We start from the raw sequence: 20,459 nt of genomic DNA, 5'->3' as shown, positions 1-20,459 counted from the left end.
ACTCAAAATAAGACTCAGTAATATACAACTACCCAAAACAGTGCCCTCCCTGATCCACATGATTTTTTGACATTTTTTCCCTCACTTTCATGTTCATCCCCTCTCTGCGTCACCACCAGCAGTTCTTCCCCTTCCCTCGTCATCCATCACCATTAACGGCACCATCTATGTTAACTCCACCACCAGTGGCTAAAATGCTCGATGTGCAGCTCTATGAGAGCCCTGCCCAATCAACACTAACCGTGACAAACCACCAATACCCCTCTGCTGCTATTGCTGTTGAAGGTGAGAACCACTAAATTCATCTGCTCATAAATTCCCAACAGAGGCAGCATCATCGAGGGAGACGAGACCTATCAGAGGAGAAGTAAGAGATGAAGCAAATACTGGAGTCAGAGAAGACACTGCAGTGATTACTGGGAGTCGGGTAATTGCAGCCCATAGTAACAGCAGCAAGAAAAGCAGTGTCTCTAGAAGAAATCTGATTTTACAGATAGGCCTAAACACAAACATATTCAAGGGGGCTTAACGTTGACATTTGATTCTAAAGTTGAAGTTCTAAGTTATTGATTTTAAGAGCGTTTCTGAGAAACTACTTTCAGGTTACTACTTGCTGCCCACAATCCGTAGATAAGAAAGTACCACTTCTATTAATATTGGTCAAACATTCTCTATCAAATAAAACTGAACAATTATCAACTACGACACAAGATAAAACATAGTATCCACAATTAGCATTTTAAGAGGAGCAAGGGATAGACAGGAATCTTCTCAACCAGCAAAAATTCCTTCTAAAAGTGTAGCCCATACTTCTGATCATAAAATAAGTCCCAATGTCACAAAGGAGGGAGGATAATAGTATGATAGTATTATCACCATTGTACCTCACAAATGGGCATTTTGGAGTGAACATAACCCTGTAAACAATGTAAATTGACCAGCATTAAAAGGACATACTAATTAATACCGACCCAACAAGACAAATTGATCATCGTCAAGAACTTGTATGTCTTTATCGCCTACAAAATTCTCACGTCCAAGTTCCTTCACTATATTCACGGATTCCACCCTCCTTGCTAGAGGAAGAGGTACATAAGGGAGCCGAAAGACCGGCCTCACCATGCCAAGTTGGACTAGAGCTGTATTCAGGCCGATGGGGTTAGGTTCACGAAACAACCACTCAATCAAAGGCATGAGCTTTGAATTCAGAGAGGAGTTCTTGCCCTCAAACATAATCTCTCGCATCAATCCTGGAACCAGGTTGCTAACAACAGCTACCACTCCGGTGGCCCCATAGCCCCATCTTGCATCATGACAATCATCATCATTGCCGCTCCACGCCACAATGCCCTTATCTGTGTACTCTTTGATTCTATTGTTGCCCACACACTCCTTAACACCAGCCATATAAGCACTTCGTGCAATAGTGTGGATCACCGAAGGAGGAATATCTTGACCAGTCCTAGATGGAACATTGCAGATAATCGTAGGCCCCATAGGAAGAACGGCCTCAAAATGAGCAACCATACCTTCCATGGATGTCTTGCCATAATAAGGATTGATGTGAAGGGCAGCATGCATCCCAACTGCGAAACCCTGTTCAGTGGCATGGATTGCTTCTCTTGTTGAGTTGCTTCCAGTGTTACCAATCACCTTGATCGATCCACCAAAACATTTAACTGTGTGTCCAATGAGCATGATGTGTGTTCATCCCAGCTCATGAGTTGCCCTTCACCTGTCGTGCCGCCCACTATCATGCCTTCAGCACCACTTAAAATCTGCGTATGCATCAAGGCATCATAAGCTTCAAGGTCAAATCTGCCGTCAGGTAGATATGGGGTCTTAATGGCAGTGATTAATCGAAGTGACTTTATCTCCTCTACTGATGTCCTGCAGTCAAAAGGAATATTATCTTGAAACAGAATTGAGCATGAGTTGAACATTATCCAAAAGCAAAATATTATTGGTGCATGCGCTGAAACATGTTGTGTCTAGCTGTTAGAGGTCTTAGATATTATGGGAAAGTCTGTAGTCTTCTACTTTATGTTTCTTTTCATCAAGTATCGACAGAGAAAGTGATCTTCAGAATCACATGCCGAATTTAAAGGGAGACTATCAATTAGGATATGCAAATGGGTACTACAACCTTTCAAACTTGACAGCATCCAACCATCCCTCATTCAGGTGTCAAACACAAGCGGAGAAATCTATCCTGAATAATAATCATTAGATCAAGTACAGAAAAAAAAGAGCAACCCAATGCATGAGGCTTTTGCTGCTGCGGGGTCTGGGAGGGCAAGTTGAATGCAGCTTTACCCCCTGCTTCGCAGAAGAGGATGTTTCCAGGTTTTGAATCTGTGACCAACATGTTGCAATAGTGCAACTTAACCGTTGTGCCACAGGCTCGCCCACTATTAGATCAAGTACAAAATTTTAACATAATCATGTCTCAGTAATATGTAAGGTGTTGCAGGATTATGCTGCCTTTTAAGTTTTGTTGAGGTCACTGTCTCATCCTGGTATCTCTTCAAAAGTTCTTTGCATAACCTCTGATAAGATGAAATGATCATTTCAAGTACAGTTACACCTCAAGAGATCAGATATTCAATGAGGCCAACTGTTCTATCTAAAAATCAGAGTCCTGGTAGAAAAAAATTGAGAGGAAAAGGGCATATTTAATAAAGCCTTTGGAGAAAGTAGAATCAACTCAAATGTATGAACTGTTCTACATAGTAATATACCAGAACACTAACTACAATAAAACAAAGTTTAAATGTAAAGGCTAATTCAGTTCATTTTAAGGAAAAATCCATAAACGGATAAAAGACAAAATGAACGCTCATTCGAAATAAAAGTACTAAATCTTCTTCATGAATTGAAGATATGAGAAACATATTGCATAGAATATATGAGCCAAGATGAGTTTACGATAGAATACAAAAGAAATGCAAGAATCATAACAATCAAGAAAAATTACAAAGCCAATATAGAAAGAGATGGTATGAAAAGAGTTTGGTGAGAAAGATGGTGATAAAGTGTACCACGATCTAGGAGAATGCTCTGTTAAATCTACAACGAACTACCTATTTTTAACCTCAAGACTGGGCATTGGAAGATGGAAACCATGGAGAATGGCTGCTTCCGGAGAACACCATCTTACATTCCTCCTGTTTAGTAACCACAGGAAAATATTTAGTACAATGGACCACAATTTTGCGGAAAAACTTCTCACAGTAAGCAGAATCAACTTCTCATATCAAACAAAAAGGTAGAATCAACTTCATCCCCCACCCCACCCCACCCCACCCCACACCACAAAAAAAAATCTAAAATTTGTAGTAAGAAACTTTATCATTAATAAATTTAAGAAAGAAGAGTCGATAAAATAAGCTGACCTATCAAGAAATAGATCAGAAATCAACCAAAATGAGGTGTTGTTTTTGTTGGATGGGTTGAATTTTTCTCATGAGAATCTGAATAAAGGTGAGAAATGATGATATAGGGGAAGGGAGGGGGTGCAATTTTAGGCCCCATCTTTTTCTACCTTTGTAGTAACAACAATCAGCATGGCCATATTACATCTTTCCAAAATGTAATGACTGTCAACAGGTAGTCAGTTGCCCATTTACCCTCCTTAAGGGTGGAATTTTTATACCATTTAGATTTAACAGTGTAGGGTAAGAGTAAGGACTTCGTACCACTTAATTAAACGGGTAAGGTCCAGGTGAAAGAGTCTTACCCTTCCCATTTACCTCTAGATAGCCCATACACCCATAAACAATCCCATCTAATCTACACAAGCACTCTTACATCTAAGCCCATAGCCTGTAGTCCATTCGAAACCTGCAACAAAAAGATTAAAGAATATAGCTACAATCTTTACCCACCTTACCCGTTTACCTAAAGTAATGCAATTTATTACCAGTGCACCATAAGGTAAAACCTTACTGAACCCTATAGGCCAAGGGTAAAGGCCTCTCCCATGCCTTGAAGGGCATTGGTAAGGCCACAACTCTACCCTACCCTAACCTACCCATTGACTACCCTACACAATATAATACTGATAAATCTTAGTTAAAATTTTTTGAAAGAATTTATAACATTTCTTCTAAATAGACAGCACTAAATCACCTACAATCAAAAACGAAAATCCATCTATCATACAAGCCAGGTGCTCCATAACAATTGCATTATGGAATAAGTTTCAAAGGCATAACGAACATGCACCAGATATCTATGAATCAGACACTGAAGCTCAATCATAACTGAATAGATAATACTGTAATGAAAGACCAAGTATCTTTCTTTATCAGATTAGCCAGATTATATAATCTGAAATTTTCCAGAAGAAAAAGTTAATAACTATGAAAATCCTAAACATAAAGGCAAACACCTTTTAGAAACGAGTGAAATATATGTGTGTGTGTGTGTGTGTGTGTGTGTGTGTGTGTGTGTGTCAGAGAGAGAGAGAGAGAGAGAGAGAGGTACCTCTTACGGTTACTGGCACTTTTGAAAGTGGGGAGCTGTAAGGTTGCTTCTCTTCAGCAAACACTATAGCTCGTCAATGAACACATCGGGGCAGACTGATTGAGAACACTGGCACTTTGATGAGTTCCAGATACAATACTCTCTGATTGCCAAACACAACAATAAGATAGCAACGACAATAAATTAATAATAATGCACTCAAATGCTTTATAACCAAAAGTACATGTTAGGGCTTTACATAAACCTCCTATAATCACATTGTTAAGTTTGTCATGTAAGAGAGTGAAAGAGACAAAACAAGTGTGTAGCTACTCCAGTAGATAATGGAAGTTCTGTAGTATTGATGGAAAAGTGAAGCGAACATCCAGTAAGAGGTGGTCGTGGGTTTGAAGTACGTATCAAGAATAATAATGGTGGTGTGGCGTAAACCAACTATTCAAGTATGTTGGCGTAAAAAAGTGTTGAAGCTTCCATGGATAGATCTAATGTGAGAAGTTAAAATAGGGAAGGCAAGCTATAGAACTATCATCTCAAGAAAAAATGCAAATTGTGATATGAAGCTAATATGTTTTCAGGGTTTTCATTCCGTAGGTACAGAGAGTTAACCACCTATTACAAAATTTCAGACACAAGTAGGACAACACCAATACAGTAAGAGAAACAAAGAGCCTAAAATTCTTCAAGAGAACAAAAGGGAACATTTATAATGCCATTTTGACAATGGATGAGTGCCACCTTCACACACGAGGTGTCATGTTGAGAGAAATTTATCATACGCTGCTTAGTTTCTCTTAGTGTTGCAAGTGCATGTCCTCAGTACTAGAAGAATTTTTAAATGCCATGAAGCATTAAATGATAAAAGTTTCCTGCCTTCAACTGCTTATTAAGGACTCATGTACTATTTTAGGAAATTATGATGCCATCCAACCTCAACAAATCATGCACTAGGTTATGGATAACTGTAATTTCCAATTTTTTTTTTTTTTTTTTAAAGGGCCTATATCAAAGATTTAAGGGAGACAAAAAACTTACAAGAGATTAATTTAGAGCACAATAATTGAGGTTTCCAGAAACCAGATCCAAGTATATGCAATTGTGGATGATTCAGATTAATTAAAACGATGAAAAACTCATGAACAAGACCAATATTGGCAAATTGATTTGAGATGATACTCAAAAACATTGTCTACAGACTAATTTTTTGTCCTAAAATTGAAGAAGAATGCATAAACAGCAACTGGAATCAACAGATTACTAATTCAACCCAAAAATGAAACTGTGGAATTAGCAAGAGAGAGAGAGAGAGAGAGAGAGAGAGAGAGGATGATAAATTTAAAAATAAATAAATAAGATATTGAGAATCTTAGGAATGAGAATAACAACCTCAGCTCTAAAGCTCAGATACGAAGAGGGCACTTACCGTCGGAACGGCACCTCTCTGGCTGACTCTGCTGACTGCGTTACCTTCAGGACTCGCGCTTTATATGAGGAAGACGAGTGGAACAATAGAGAAGAATCAAATGAGGAGCGTTGCTAAGGGGAAATTCTAAATGACACCTTTTGTAGTGAATTTTGTTGTCATCTCGAGATGGCACTCTCAAGTCTCACCTCCCAAAGACTCAAACTGGGATGGGCAAAGACTTCTGGTGAGGCCGTGATAGATGACTCACACAGTGTGCAAAATGACTGTCCCACCCTCATCTAAAATCTCATGAATGTCGATTTCTCGCATGATGTGGTATTGGCTCTGCATTAGTACAAGGGTCACACAGATTGGGAACAATCTTTCACCCTTTTTGACAAGAGAAAGAGCTACCCGATAGTGTGTACCTACACCAAGATACATTGGGTGTGAAAAGACTACGCTAAAGATGTTCACTTGTGCAATGCACTCTCTCATTGACCACAGGCATTAATGTATATGTGCACTATGGGATAGTGTTCTCTCACCATAAAATTTAATCTGTGTGATTGACATGAGACAGCTTAAGCTATTTGGTTTTGGCTGAACTTTTATTTACATGGATCAAAGGACCTGTGGGTATCTTTGCCCACAAAATTTAGGCCCATTTGCAGATATTTAGGCCATAAAGAACGCCATTCCTGAGTAAGCGGCTTTCCTGGAAACCATAGCTCATACTCAAATAAAAGTTTGATTTGGATATAACCCTAAACTGTATATAAGAAACATCATATGTACCAAATATTAATGACTTGAGACTCTTGAAGTCCAATTGGCCCAAACTATCACTAAAAAAAAAATGTTGTTCAACAGCATCCTCCTACGCCTTTTCACATGAGACAGTGAAATGATCATTCCACCCCTCTTCTTAAATGCCCGTGCATGAACTCCCATTGGCCCTATATTGATGCACGGCATACAGCTTGACAGCAAACCCCGCCTATCAAAAAAATAAAGTTCATACCCAAAGAAAAACTAGTTCAAGCCATGTCAACATTTTGCAACAATATTTCTCTTAGAAAACAAAAAACAATAGTCAAGCCATGTTTAAGAAAATTCTTACACGGCCGCCTTACTTTTTCTTATTCATAGCCATGGTCAGATGATGATGTAGATGACATGTTCACTATATTTAGATCATAAGCGGGCAGGCACGTGTTAATTGTTGAGAGCATAGTGGAAAGGTTTCTTGATACATGTGTGATGATCCTCTATCCCCTAATTTGCATATTGGAAAAGGTTGGGTATGCCGCTAGTATTTTCATATTTGTATCTATCTCTCTTCTTCTCCCCTTGAAAAAGTCTCCTTCACCCCTCTTTTCCTAACCCTCCCATTGATTGAGTTCCTAACTTCAGAAAAGCCGACGACTGACCTAACCTCCTCCCTTTGTATATATAACTTTTTTCTTCAAAAGAATGGTGCATGATTGTTTTGTAGGGAAGCAAACCATGAGACCACAAAGTCACTCTACAAAATGAGAAAACAAAAATAAGAGGATAAGGCGTTGCCACAATGAACCATATTGCACAATTGGGGTATCGTGCAGTTTGAGGGCATTAGGAAGCCTATTTGATTGTGAAGCCCAAGCCTGGCCCAATCCAAGAAAAAAAATGAAATGTTGCTCCTTTTTTTTCTTTTTGCTAACGACGGGTATCCAGGCCTTCGGCCTGACTAGTCCCGCGGGCCCATACTGACCCCAGCATGAACCAATGTTGCTCCTTCTAAGTGCCACTATGGCCAGCAAAGTATAACATTTCACTATTTATCACTTGGATAGTGCATGGACTACATGGGTTAGTACATGTGATAAAAGACCCCACATTTATGTTAATGACTAAATTTTAGTCCGAAGTATGCTAGAAAAGTTGGTCAAATTCTAATTCTCGAACTTTTAGTAAAATTACGAAAATGTCATCAAATAGAAATGAATATAGAATACGAATTTTTTTTCAACTACTTCCTCCACTCATTTTAATTTAAAATTGTTTCAATATGATGCTTGTCTGGTCCTTTATCACTTAGATTAACCCATATACTATCAAGTGGCAAATAGTGAAACATCATCTTTTGCCAGACACTGTTAGAAAAAAAAAATTTATATATATATAGTATCTTATAGATATAAGGTCGGGCAGGGTTGAAGGGTTGGACCCACCATTCAAATAAATCCCTTCCCCCACCAGGTTTTTCTTTTCTTTCTTTTCTCCCTTTTGGTAAAAACCAGAACCTTAGTCCCAATTGGTCCCAGCAGCCCATGCATGCCACGTATTTTTTTCCCTTCAATATCTTACACCAACCTGTGGAGGCAATTCCCATTAAATTTAAACCTACCGTCAACATTAAAACCCGAATCCCAAAGCCATTAAATTTCTCCCGCGGAATTCCATAAACTCACACCAGCCCTTTAGACCCACTTCTCCCACCTTTTCTTCACTACTTCAGTTCACACACTCTACGACTCTCTCTCTCTCTCTCTCTCTCTCTCTCTCTCTCTCTGTGTGTGATGTCGTCTGCAAATCCAACTGAGACAGCCAATGGTGCCAACCTCGGCTACGGCATCGCCATCGCCGTAGGCATTCTCGTCCTCATCTCCACCATAATGCTCGCCTCTTACGTCTGCGTCAGAGTCAAAGCCAACGGCAGCGATAGTGGTGGCGACGGTGGTGGTGGCTCAGACACCAATAGCCACCAAACCTTGCCGGAGCCGACGGTTGTGGTGGTGGGCCTTGACATGCCCATTATAGAGTCTTACCCAAAGTTGATCTTAGGTGAGAGCAAACGACTACCCAGGCCCAACAACGACCCATGTTCCATTTGCTTATCGGAGTTCCGTCCAAAGGAAACCATCCGGTACTTACCCGACTGCAAGCATTCCTTCCATGCCGACTGCATCGACGAGTGGCTCCGGATGAGTGCCACGTGTCCTCTCTGCCGTAACTCTCCGGTTCCGTCTCCGGTTCCTACGCCGGTTGACACTCCTTTGTCGGAGCTGGTTCCACTTGCCTTTCACGCAAGGTGACTCACATTTTATTTTTATTTAAAGAAATTATATATTAAAATATTAATTCGTTGGGAAGGTTAAGTATTAGTTGTGTTCATTAAATAGACCTATAAGTAAATTGCAATAAATTCGTTTCACATGCATGTTCAATTGAATTTAGGTTTTTTTTTTTTTTTAATTCTCACAATAAATTAAAGAATCAATGTGGTCCTTTTTGTAGCCGTTGGATTTGAATTTAGTTGATAATTCATTACAAGGGTTGGTAATGGTTCAGCTTTAAGTTGGGTCTGTTGGGCACCCAATCCTTTCAATAATCAGAGTTGAGAAAAACCTAACCCTAACTTACTCTGTTTAAGCACCTGTCGGTGTGAACCTAACCAGCCAATCCAAATATCATTTTTATGTTTGGGAAAATGTTTTTCTGTGAAAAGTGCAGCTTCCACATATATGTGCAAGGACCAATGAAAACAATAGAGATGTAAATCATTTTCCATTTCATGAGAAGTGAGCAGATCTTTCCTCCCCCCTCCCATGTGTCTATGCGCAAGGGCCGCACTCTAACCATCTTCCCTTTATGTAGGAAGGATTTACTTCTCCCTATTGTGAGGTGACATGCCGGTTTCAAACATTGGATAATTAGTGTATGGTTTGAATTGACCACTTGTCAACTTTTAGAGCCAGTTAATTATATTTTAAAACCTATTGAAAATTTCCCTACCCTTTAAAGCATTCATTTTTATTTCTTTAAAAATAATATATATTTAAAGATGGAGTTTTCTTGTGCCAAGGTGAATGGAAATCTATTGATCATGGGGCTTGAGATGCATGCACGGTATCAGGAAAGTATTTGTGTTGGTACTAAAACCCTAAAAGGGTTTGTGAACTCTAGGATGATGGATAAACCGATTTTCATGAGTTGAAAACTTTTTTCCTACTTTTAATGTGGATTTTCAAACTTTTAGTTTATCTCGTACTTTGTTTTGATTGAATCTTGACATGTCATTAGGGGACCATAAACCTTCCTATGCTAACAAAAGTTTGGCCCAATAGCAGATATTAGGATGATGAAGAAGGCCTTAGTGGGCTATCCAAGAAATTGGACCATTTAATTTGACTCAGATTTCAAGTTTAAATCACCACCAAATACATCTATGCTTCACAAATGGTTAGGTGATGATATTTATCCTTCTGTTTTTTTCTTTTTTCCTTCATAAATGCTCTCCCATGCATTTTTTTTTTCTTCATAAATGCCCTCCCATGCATTCATGATGGTAACACGAGAGATGGATGTCATCATCTAACCGTACATTTAACGCACACGTACAGCTAGGTTATTTGTGTCTTAGATTCCCTATTCCACAGATTCCCATTTGGTTGTGAAAAAAGTTTGAAAGTCAAGATGTTCTTACCAGCAGTTTGGAAGTGGAATAATTTCCTAAACAATATTCTAACCCTTGAAGTATTTAGCAACAGAGGTCGGCCCCAATTAATTGAGAAAAGACTGAATTGTTGTTGTTGTTGTTGAAGTATTTAGCAACCAAGAAGTGTGGTCAGATCCTACAGATGGAAAAGTGTTAGGAGTATGCATTATGCCACGGGGAAAGCCATCCAAGTTCCCTAAGCAGCAGTCAAGATGTCACTTAATGGTATTGGGTGGCTTTTGCTTATTGGTCCATGTAAAATTGTAAACCATGATCTATAGGCATGAGATCCTCCAAGCAAAAAAAATTAGTCATACAGGATCAAAGGGATTAGGGCTGATGAGTAATAAATGCATATTAACACCACTAATTCCCATCTACTACATTATCTAAGAAAACTGCAATGAACCTATGGTATGCGCTTTAATGTATGAGGCTCAGATTTAGGTACCAACCACTTTGCCCTTAATTATTGAAAAGGAAGTATTTATTTATTATTATTATTTTTTAATCAAAAAGATAAAGTTTTTTTCTTTTTTTTTACTGATTTACTCCTGAAGTGATACCGGTAACCAATCCATGATATCGATACTTGAAACCATAGTATGAGGGAGAAAGTTAAGTTCAGGTGTTTTGCTCTTCATTTCACAGAGAAAAATCGAATATGATAATAGTGAAAATGAGAACGTAGGGGCTTGTTTGCCTGCGTTGAGACCTTAGCATGCCATTCGCATGAGGCCTACCAAATGCCCTGATCTAAGATAGGGTTGTTCGGCTTGTGCCTACCCTCACAATAAAGGGATAGATTGCCTGGTTGCCATCCGAAGGATTTGATTGATCCCATCTTCAAAGCAATCTGAGTGCCCGAGAGAGAGAGAGAGATGGACCCAAGGGGATTGATCGACCCAGAAATTAGATCTGTGCTTCAACCAATGCTCCAATGCCGCCCACTCACATTCCTATTTAACCAGCACATGATGCTGTGAGAATGCTCTCACAAGATATCAATGAGTCGGTCTTTGGAGTTACCAAGTGTGAGACTTCTCTCTCATGGATCAATAACACTGGGAGCTCTGGCAAACTAACGCTATTTCAGTCTGAACCTTCATAAAAAATAGCCGGGTCAGTGTTGACATTCTGAAAGGTTTTGTTCTTGGTTCTACCAGTTACTCATCAGCACCTCACGATGAAAATGGCCAGTTCAATTTTGACATTCAGAAAGGTTTTGCTCTTGGTTCAACCAGTTACTCCTCTGCACCTCACGTAGCTTATATCTCATCTCGAGTATGCTGGGTATTGTTCACTTGGATGAAGTAGGTGGTTGGGGACAGGAGGAGGAGCGGAAGAGATAATGGTGAGTGGTCTAAATCATCCAGCAACTCTGTCGATATAATGGCTCTGCCCTGTCCTGAAATGTTCTCATTTGACGGGTGGAAATTCCTCATCTTTTGGCAAATTAAAGAGAGGTTCCAAAGGTGATGGGATATCATCTACACCCTCACTGGTGCAGACGGGTAATTGCTCAAATTCAATCTTCAAGCTGGATGCAAGAGGTTAGAGTTGTCAATTTTGCTGCAATACTTGAGGAGCTTAATTGACAACTGTTATCAATCTATGAGGTCGCTCCAAACCAGTAGAAGATATTATCCAGGAACACAGTTAAGGAAGAGTTAATCCATCGATTGCCCATTGATGAGACATGCCTACGGCTGTCACTTTGCAGAGGGTTAAGTTGGTATTGTCAAAAAACTTGCAGGCAAATTGACAAAAATAACGTAAGTTTCAACGTTTCAACGCCTCTTACCTCATAGGGAGTATGTTTATTGCTCCTCACTGCTACTAATAAAAATTAAATGTTTTTCATTCAACCCTGAAATGATCGGATACATACAATTGTTGGGTCAATATAGACCCAAAGGACTAGTCAGGCTGAAGGCTTAGAGGGTAAAACTCGATACGATCAATTAACAACTGTGTGTGAACAAGCAGAACAGAAAACGAGCTAGGCCAGGAAGGCAGAGTGGTCCCCTTGGTCTAACTGGATAGAAGAGAAGAGTTATGAGGGGCGATTGAGCCTGAAGAGGCATGCATACCTTGCCTTGACACTGGGATGCAATTATACTTGTTGTGGGCCTTATATTACTCTCTATTAGAGACTCTGATCGATTTTGTGGTTTAGAATTGTCCAATTAAATGTTCTTCCTTCTATTTTTTTATTGAGAAACAGAAAAATCGCCCATATAACCAACCAGCTCTGACCCTTGGCAGCTACACTAGCTAGCACTTGCATTATCAAGCACATTACATTATGACTTTCAGACCATGGTATCATGAATTATGAGCAGAAGCACCACACCTATGTGAACCATTCGGTCACTAAGGGGCAGACCACAACACATGAGAGCCTTCCTCTATGGGCCATGTAAAGAACCTTTATGGTTTTTCTTTTCCCATTCACTTTTACCCAAATGAAAAAATTACCACCACTTTCTGACCGGATTGACTGGCTCATCAGTTTGGATCATCAATCATGGAAGCTGAGAACATGGAGATCAAGTACGCAAGTCCCACAATAGCCAAGTATTACCACCTGATCTGCTACAAATTGAGGACATTCCAAATCGTTAGAACTTCTGCAATCCAACTGAAAAGGCTTAACTCAATTATCCCTTAGCATACACGGAAATGAAATGATATCATCTACTATCATCAACAGCTAATTATAAGTATACATTGATATAAGAAACTTGCAGTTCATTTTTTTATCCGAACACCGGCTATGGATACAGAATACGGACCAAATTGCACATACAGGTAGCTTATGACAGCCCACGACCCCACGACCTTATAGACATTCATCTACATGTCCATACTTGAATATGTATGTTAAGGTATGCATTAAAAGCACAAAATCACACAAAACCCCGTATAGTAAGGGTAAGGGGACAGGTCTTCAGGGCTTGGAATATGATTTGGAATGGCACATTCTCTTCATAAATGGGAAATGACCACATTTATCCTCTAAATCAGCTGAATTTTTCACTCACAACCTGAAAAGAAAGATTCCATATCCAACATCATGGATCCATAGTCAAATTTATGCTTTAAGCTGCAAATGTCAATGGAGATGCTTAAATGGCAACAATTGCAGTTCACAGCATTTGAACCTGCAAGGTTACTTGAGGCACCATCATTCGTCTCGTAGTAAAGTCTCCATCATTGATATCGGAGACCTAGGATCAATTCCCTCTCGCGGGGAGGGAGTTGTTTAGTCGGGGAGGTGGTTATGTGGTGGAAGTTAAATTGGGGGTTTATGAGGGATTCCTTGTAATACCCCCCACCCTACCGGGAAACAAAAAGAAAAAGTAGCAAATTAATCTACAAATTACTTGATATGCAACATGAACTTGAAAAGCATTGAAGAAATCGCAAATAAAACTGAAGCCAATATGCCTCAAACAATAAGTAAATAAGACATGTCAAGCAAATAAACCTAGGGCCCGTTTGATAACGTTTCTGTCATTTCTGTTTCAAGAAACGGCAGAAACATAAATTTCCGTTTCTAGAAACATAAACGAAATTGAAGGTGTTTGATAAGTCATGTTTTTAGAAGTCGATGGTAACCGGTGAAAGAATTGCCACAAGTTGTTTCAAGAAACGGCCTGGGTCGTTTCTTGAACCATAAATAAGTAAAAATTTCTATTTCTATTTCTAAAAATAAGTGAAACGAAACAGTTTTATCAAACGCTTTTAGCTCCGTTTCTTCTGTTTCTGGAAACAGAAACGGCAGAAACGCGTTTCTTGAAACGTTATCAAACGGGCCCCTAATTTAAGCATATTGGCATACCTGCGGCTCTCCATAGAAGATGGCATCCATGCAAAGGTTCCTGTTCACTTGTTCTCTCATGGATTTAGCACCTATCAACCTGATTATTCAGTATCCCTCCTGCGTCTCTGTTGATGTTCCTCCCTACCATCATTAATGTCACTTTGTCCTTTCACAAGATCTTTGGGGTCATAGGAGAATGAGAAAATGAGTCCATATCACCGCATAGCAAGAAATTATTCACCTGTTTTGGGTTATTTCAAGTTAATCCTATTCAAATGTCTTCCTATCGCCTCACCTCCTTGAACACCTTCCAAGAGAACTGGATATAGCAGACAAATGGAAGATCAGAGGCAGAGGCTATTCCGCAAACCAATTGTCAAGTATTCTTGTCATACTGAGTAAGACTTAAAAACATTAAGATGATCTTTCTTTTCAGTCCTCCCTTGACATGTCATCGAATATTTCTACAACTCTTCAAATACATGCTCCACAATTTAACCACCAGTTCACCATCTTGCAAATTCTGTGTACCAAATAAGTTGACAGCAAATCAATTTCAACAACAGACTATTCTTCTGGCCTCTTTCCACTTCTTCCTGTGAACTGGAAGTAACTTTTTTTTTTCAAGTATTGCCATGTAACCACCATTCATCTGCATAAAAAATGAGATAACATAAGCTAGAGAAAACATTAATCATTGGGAGATCAATAAATTCATAAAAGGAATTAGCATAATATGTCTAAAAAAAAAAAAAAAAACATTATAAAGCTAAAACAGTGATCAATATGACTTTCATCTTATTTCCTACAGCAAGAAACAAACAAATAAATTTAGTTATTTAACATATACTGTAACAAATGGATGCAAGATCTTCAAGTTCCTCAAAGACAAGAAATTTCAACATTTTTGAAGAAAATGCATATCATTATGTATCCTTCAGCTCTAAATATTTTATACCAGAGAAGTACCTCTGAGATATAGCAGATTGAAGAATAGAGATAATTCAGTTAGTGAACATCTTTCTCAGTAGTGGGATCCGGGGAAAGAGGGTCCGAGGAAAGAATAGGAAAAGCAATTCCACCAAATCTCTGACCAGGAACAGGACCTATCACAAAATTTATTCTCTTTAATAGGTCAACAACTCTGCAAAGAGAGGTTGCCTATCTTCTCTTCCATCTTGGAAGAAATGCAATCAGAGTTAATTAGAGTCCCTCGGATAAAATAAAAAGAGTCCCTGAAATCCTGACCTCATCTTTAACCCTCAGAACACAATGACCACAATACCACGCCTAGGCAAACAGCTAGGCTACCCAGTACTCTTCGCAGTTACACGTTTTCCATGCCTTAAGGTTTCACATTTATACAACTCAACTCACTCAGTCTAATCCCAACTAAATGGAGTTGGCTACATGGATCATTTTTCTCCAATCATCTCGATTCAAAGCTATACTTGCATGGTTGTCGAGGTGACTAGGCAACCATCCAAGGCATTGGAGGGGCGCCTAGGCAATAAGGAGCCAACCTAAGAGTTGCCTAGGTGTCCTAGGCATGCAGTATATGACTATATTACATATAGCAATGGTAATTTTATATAACTATGCTTATATGCAATATAGAAGCCATGTCAATGCAATATGATATAATTATGCTAGAAATGACCTAACATGAGAAAATCAACATATAATAATATATATAGGACATAATTATTCTAGTAATGACCTAATAAGAGAAAAACAACATATATTAAACAAAAGTTTGCCACTAATCCATTTCAATATCTTCATCTCCACTTCACTGAGTTTATCTATATGGTGCTTCTTAACCGTCCAAAATTTTGCATCATACATCATACCGATCACATGGCTGTCCTTGAAATTTTCCCTCCATTTTTAAAGGAATGACGCACCTCTCCACTTCTACCATCCTATTTTAATTTTGTGTTAAACGAAATCCTTTATATCACCTTCTTCATTTATGATTGAATCCAGATACCTAAAATAATCACTTTGCGGAATGTCCAGCTAATCGATTTTCACCATCTCATTATCATCCCTAATGTAACTAAAGTTACACATCATATACCCCATCTTCCTTCTACTTAAATATCTTTAATTATGTCCACATATCAACGTGGAACATTTTTCTTCTCTAATACTTGCCATATTAACTCTCGAAGGACTCCATCATAAGCTTTTTTAGGTCAATAAAGACTATATGGAGATCCTTCTTGCAATCTCTAAATCTTTCCATGAGTCTCCTCAGAAGGTAAAGAGCTCATGTCATAAAACCAAATTAGTTCTCTATAATAGTAGTTTCTTGTCTTATGAGGCTTTCAATAACCCTCTTTATAATTTCATAATACAACTCATTTGTTTTATGCCTCTATAGTTATTTGAGCTCTGAATATCACTTTTATTTTTGTAAATTGGAACCACATTGTTTCTCCTCCACTCATCTGGCATTTTCTTTGTGCTTATAATCTTATTAAACAGCTTGGTTTAACCAAGATAAATCAGAAATTCCTAAGCTTTTCCCCACTTCTATTGGGACCACAACTGGGCCTTGTGCCTTGCCTACTTTCACCCTCCTTAAAGCTTCTTTTACTTTAGACACCCTAATTTTTCATATATATATCCAACATGTGGTAGTAGTCTTGATGGGTAATGCAGTACTCTGAGATGTCAAGTTTATGAGTCTCCTCTAAAAAACTATTGATGAAGACCAATGCTAAACTTAAATTTTCTACAACCTTCCATCCACAAACAGACGGTCACAGACTCACAGGGAGGTTGTTAACAGAAGTTTTGGCAACTTGTTGTGTTGCCTTGTTCGTGACTATGAGAAGGTTTGGCTCATCAAGAATCCATTCTTGGCGTCGACAAATACGTTTATAATAGTTGAGTGAACAGGACTACTGATGAGACCATGGGTCCAAGAAACCCATATTTAGATCGCTATGGGCCCACCCCAAGTGTACACTAGCCAAAAGCTGAAAGAAAATGGCAAAACTGCAATTAAACTTAAGTTCCCAAAGGAGTATGGCAATTTGGTAAATAATTGAATCTTAAGGGCAACTTGGTAGTTAAATAGGCAAAGGAATAAGAAGGGAAGTAGAATTAAAGGATAAAGATCAAACTTGAAACTAAAGGATAGGGGTTGAATTAGAAAAAAAAAAGGTGGTGATTTTGGAAAGAAGGGAAAATGATAACATATAACAGTTGTCACCAATGACTTCTTCACGATTTCTCAGTCATACAAGGAAAACCAGGACCAAAGAGATTGATATAAACTCTCTGCCAGATTTCCAATATGAATGACACATTGAGGTCGGATTCATAACCCCTAACGCATCTTACCAACAGCCAAACACCAGTCCAGAGAGTATGTATCACTTTAATAAAATTTGATACATGCAGGACTGGGTGGAAATGTTAGGAGAAGACCTAGGTGCAGGTTATGGTTCAAGGGGAAACTAATAGGAGCGGGGACCTAGGGTCTGAGTTGCACTGGGGAGTTCATCTAAAGTACCAGATCGAACTAGGTTGTGTAAGGGAAACTCCAGAGCACTCAGCCAGATCCTAAGGTAACACCAATACAAGAACCAAAAGAGAGCAAATAGCAATATCATCAGTTGAAGAAGAAGAAGAAGAAGATGAACCAAGAAGAGAGAACAGAAACATGAACAGAGGAAGGAAAGAAGATGGTATCTGATGGGAGGGGTTCTAAATCGAACCAGGGAGAAGATATAGAAGGAGCAGAGAGTAAAATCTGCAGAGTCACCTTGTTGGTGTCACCATGCCTCCAGGCCCCCTACAATGCCTTGTGTCTCCTAGATGTCATGAAAACTATTCTCTAACTTTAACTCAATATTCCATACTTTAATCTCTAATGATCGCCATCCATTACATGCATATAAATAAGAAAATAAAAACACTCATACACGTATTCTAAAATAGAAATTGGAGTAAACTATGTAACTACCTCAAGCCAATAAACCAATATCCCTATGTTATCCTACTTTCCATTAAATAAAAATTAAAAGAAAATTTCAAATAAGCCAATAAATCCCTAAATATCCTATTGGACCCAAACTCAACTCGGACCCAGTTGATCTCTGTCTAGGCTCCCAAATGGATTTGTGCCGATCCAAAGAAGCACTCCTGCATCAATTCCCTCGGTGTTCAAAAAAAACTTGCCCGCGAGCTTTGAAGAACAGAGGATCTTCGACACACAATCAGCATCCATTCTACTCGACCCGATGAAACCAACGATCAGAACACAATCCAACGGTATGAAATCAATGATAAGCAGTGTTGTTGAAGTCACAATGTTGTAGCACAAATTTGATCGGTTCAATCAAAAATATCAACTAGTGTATGTTCCTCCACAGATGGTTCTTCAATGATAACTGGATCCACTTGGTCTTCCATCATCGGTGGCTCATCTTCTTGTTCTTCAACCCACTGTTCAATGACAGCTCAGTTTGTTGAACGAAGCATCCAGCCATTCAAGGTACGGCAACAGCATCTAACTTCTTAGTTGCTCAAGTTATCGACATTCCTCAAGATGCTCACTAACCATTCACAAGTGTTCCCAATTTGATTGAAATTCTTCAAAGAAAATAAACTGCTCGTAGGGATTCATGGCATCTACAGTCAGGTCTAGATCTGATACCAATTGATGCAATTTGGCGTTCCAAAGGCCAGTATGTATCGCCTATGGGCCCACCCAAGTGCTAAACAACTCAAGGAATAAATTTGGAAGCAAATCTGTAGACATCTCCAAGTTTTATAAGTGGAGTGCCAAATCTGTAATTAACCAGAAAGTGAAAAAGGGCAACTAAGAGAGATGAAAAGGGCGAAGAGATACCAAAGGAATTAGTATTTATTGATCAAGGATAGACTACGAAATAACATAAAGGACAAAGGCTGAATTAGAAATAAAGGGGAGGTTATTTTGGGAAAGGAGAAGATATGATGGCAATAAAAATACCATCACCATAATCATCTCCTTCCTTCGAATGAAAAAAGATCCAGTACCCGATCCCCTTTTCGATTCAAATGTGAAATCTCAGCAAATTGAGAGCCAATCAACCTAAGATTTCAGATAGTCTCGCAACCTACAATCATATAAATTCCAAGACATAAAACCCGCCAAGCAAGTACTAACCAATTAACAACATTCTGAAATCATTACTGACAGCAAGGAAAGAACCAGCACCAAACTTGATTCTGCAACTCACTATTCAAAGAAGCTTAGGATCTCAAATCCAGTAAGTTGGGTCGCCCTAAGGCTCCGTATTCGCTCTCAAAGCTTTGGGCTCAATAGATAGAGGAATAAAAAGCTCTATCGATTCCTATCCAATCTAAAATTACCACAGATCCAAACTCAATTCGGACCCCTGTTTTGCCAAGGAAAGAGAATAAAACAGATTATATCGAGGAATAGGGAAGAAAATAGGAAAAATAAGAGAGGAAGGAGGGGGAGAAGGGGAAAGAAAGCTAGACTCACCGGAGAGAGAAGGGAGTTCATAGGGAGGGAAAAAGAGAGAAGAGGATGCAAGCACCAACCGGCTCTGGCAACAGGCCATGCAGGCAAATACTCAAAACCAAAAATCAATAAAGTTTTTCTTTTTTGGGGTTGAATAGAACACACTAATAAATTCTCTTTATCTAATAATCTCCATCCATTACCAGGCATATAAATAAGAAAAGAAAAAGACTCATATAAGCAATCTAGAATAGAAACTGTAAACTAGGTAACTACCTCAAACCAAGAAACCAATCTCCTACATTAACTGACATTTCATAAAATAAATATCCCAACATAATCTCGAATAAGCATACAAATCGCCAAATATCTTACTAGACCCAAAAACCAATTTGGACCTTGTTCATCTCCGTCTAGGCTCCCAAACGGGTTTGTGCCAGTCCAAGGAAGCGCTCTTGCATCAACTATGGGTCTTACTCCATTTGATATTGTTCTTGGAGCTCAACCTAATTGACATGCCGACCATGTTCGTTGCTCCTCTTCCACCTCAAGCACACATTAGTATTGAAGCGGATGAGTTCATAAACCATATTACTGAGGTTTATGCCAACATATGTTGACGTATAACTCTTAGCAATGATTCTTACAAAGCAACGACTGACTGTCATCGACGTTTTCTACAGTTTCAGCCTGGAAACATGGTAATTGTTTGCATTACCCACAAAATAATTCCTCCTGACACATACAAAGCTCCACCCACCAAAAA

At 38.9% G+C, this 20,459-nt stretch overlaps 1 protein-coding gene, 1 long non-coding RNA gene and 1 pseudogene across 3 annotated transcripts; 1 reads left to right on the top strand and 2 right to left on the bottom strand.

Annotated features, from left to right (window-relative positions):
• Positions 1 to 768: 768 nt before the first annotated feature.
• On the bottom strand, positions 769 to 4,574 carry LOC122083445 (annotated as a pseudogene).
• A 3,767-nt stretch (positions 4,575 to 8,341) lies between these two features.
• LOC122085179 (putative RING-H2 finger protein ATL69) lies at positions 8,342 to 9,039 on the top strand. The gene has a single exon (XM_042653643.1). It carries the CDS (start codon positions 8,455 to 8,457, stop codon positions 8,968 to 8,970), a length of 516 nt encoding a protein of 171 aa, XP_042509577.1. The 5' UTR covers positions 8,342 to 8,454; the 3' UTR covers positions 8,971 to 9,039.
• Positions 9,040 to 12,313: 3,274 nt separating this feature from the next.
• LOC122083802 lies at positions 12,314 to 14,851 on the bottom strand. 2 transcript variants are annotated; one of them, XR_006141725.1, is made up of 2 exons: positions 14,221 to 14,851; positions 12,314 to 12,968 (listed from the first exon to the last, which is right to left on the bottom strand). It is a non-coding gene; the product is annotated as an uncharacterized LOC122083802 (long non-coding RNA). The 2 variants fall into 2 exon arrangements; XR_006141726.1 differs by lacking the exon at positions 12,314 to 12,968 and adding an exon at positions 13,091 to 13,423.
• Between the last annotated feature and the right edge of the window lie 5,608 nt (positions 14,852 to 20,459).

This window comes from Macadamia integrifolia, chromosome 7 (genome assembly GCF_013358625.1).
Source record: "Macadamia integrifolia cultivar HAES 741 chromosome 7, SCU_Mint_v3, whole genome shotgun sequence".
NCBI lineage: Eukaryota > Viridiplantae > Streptophyta > Magnoliopsida > Proteales > Proteaceae > Macadamia > Macadamia integrifolia.
Note: the sequence above shows the minus strand (reverse complement) of the source record. Positions and strands in the feature narration are given on the sequence as shown.

What these genes read in the sequence shown, in the direction of transcription:
- LOC122085179 (XM_042653643.1), top strand. Translation starts at nt 8,455, where the DNA reads ATGTCGTCTGCAAATCCAACTGAGACAGCCAATGGTGCCAACCTCGGC.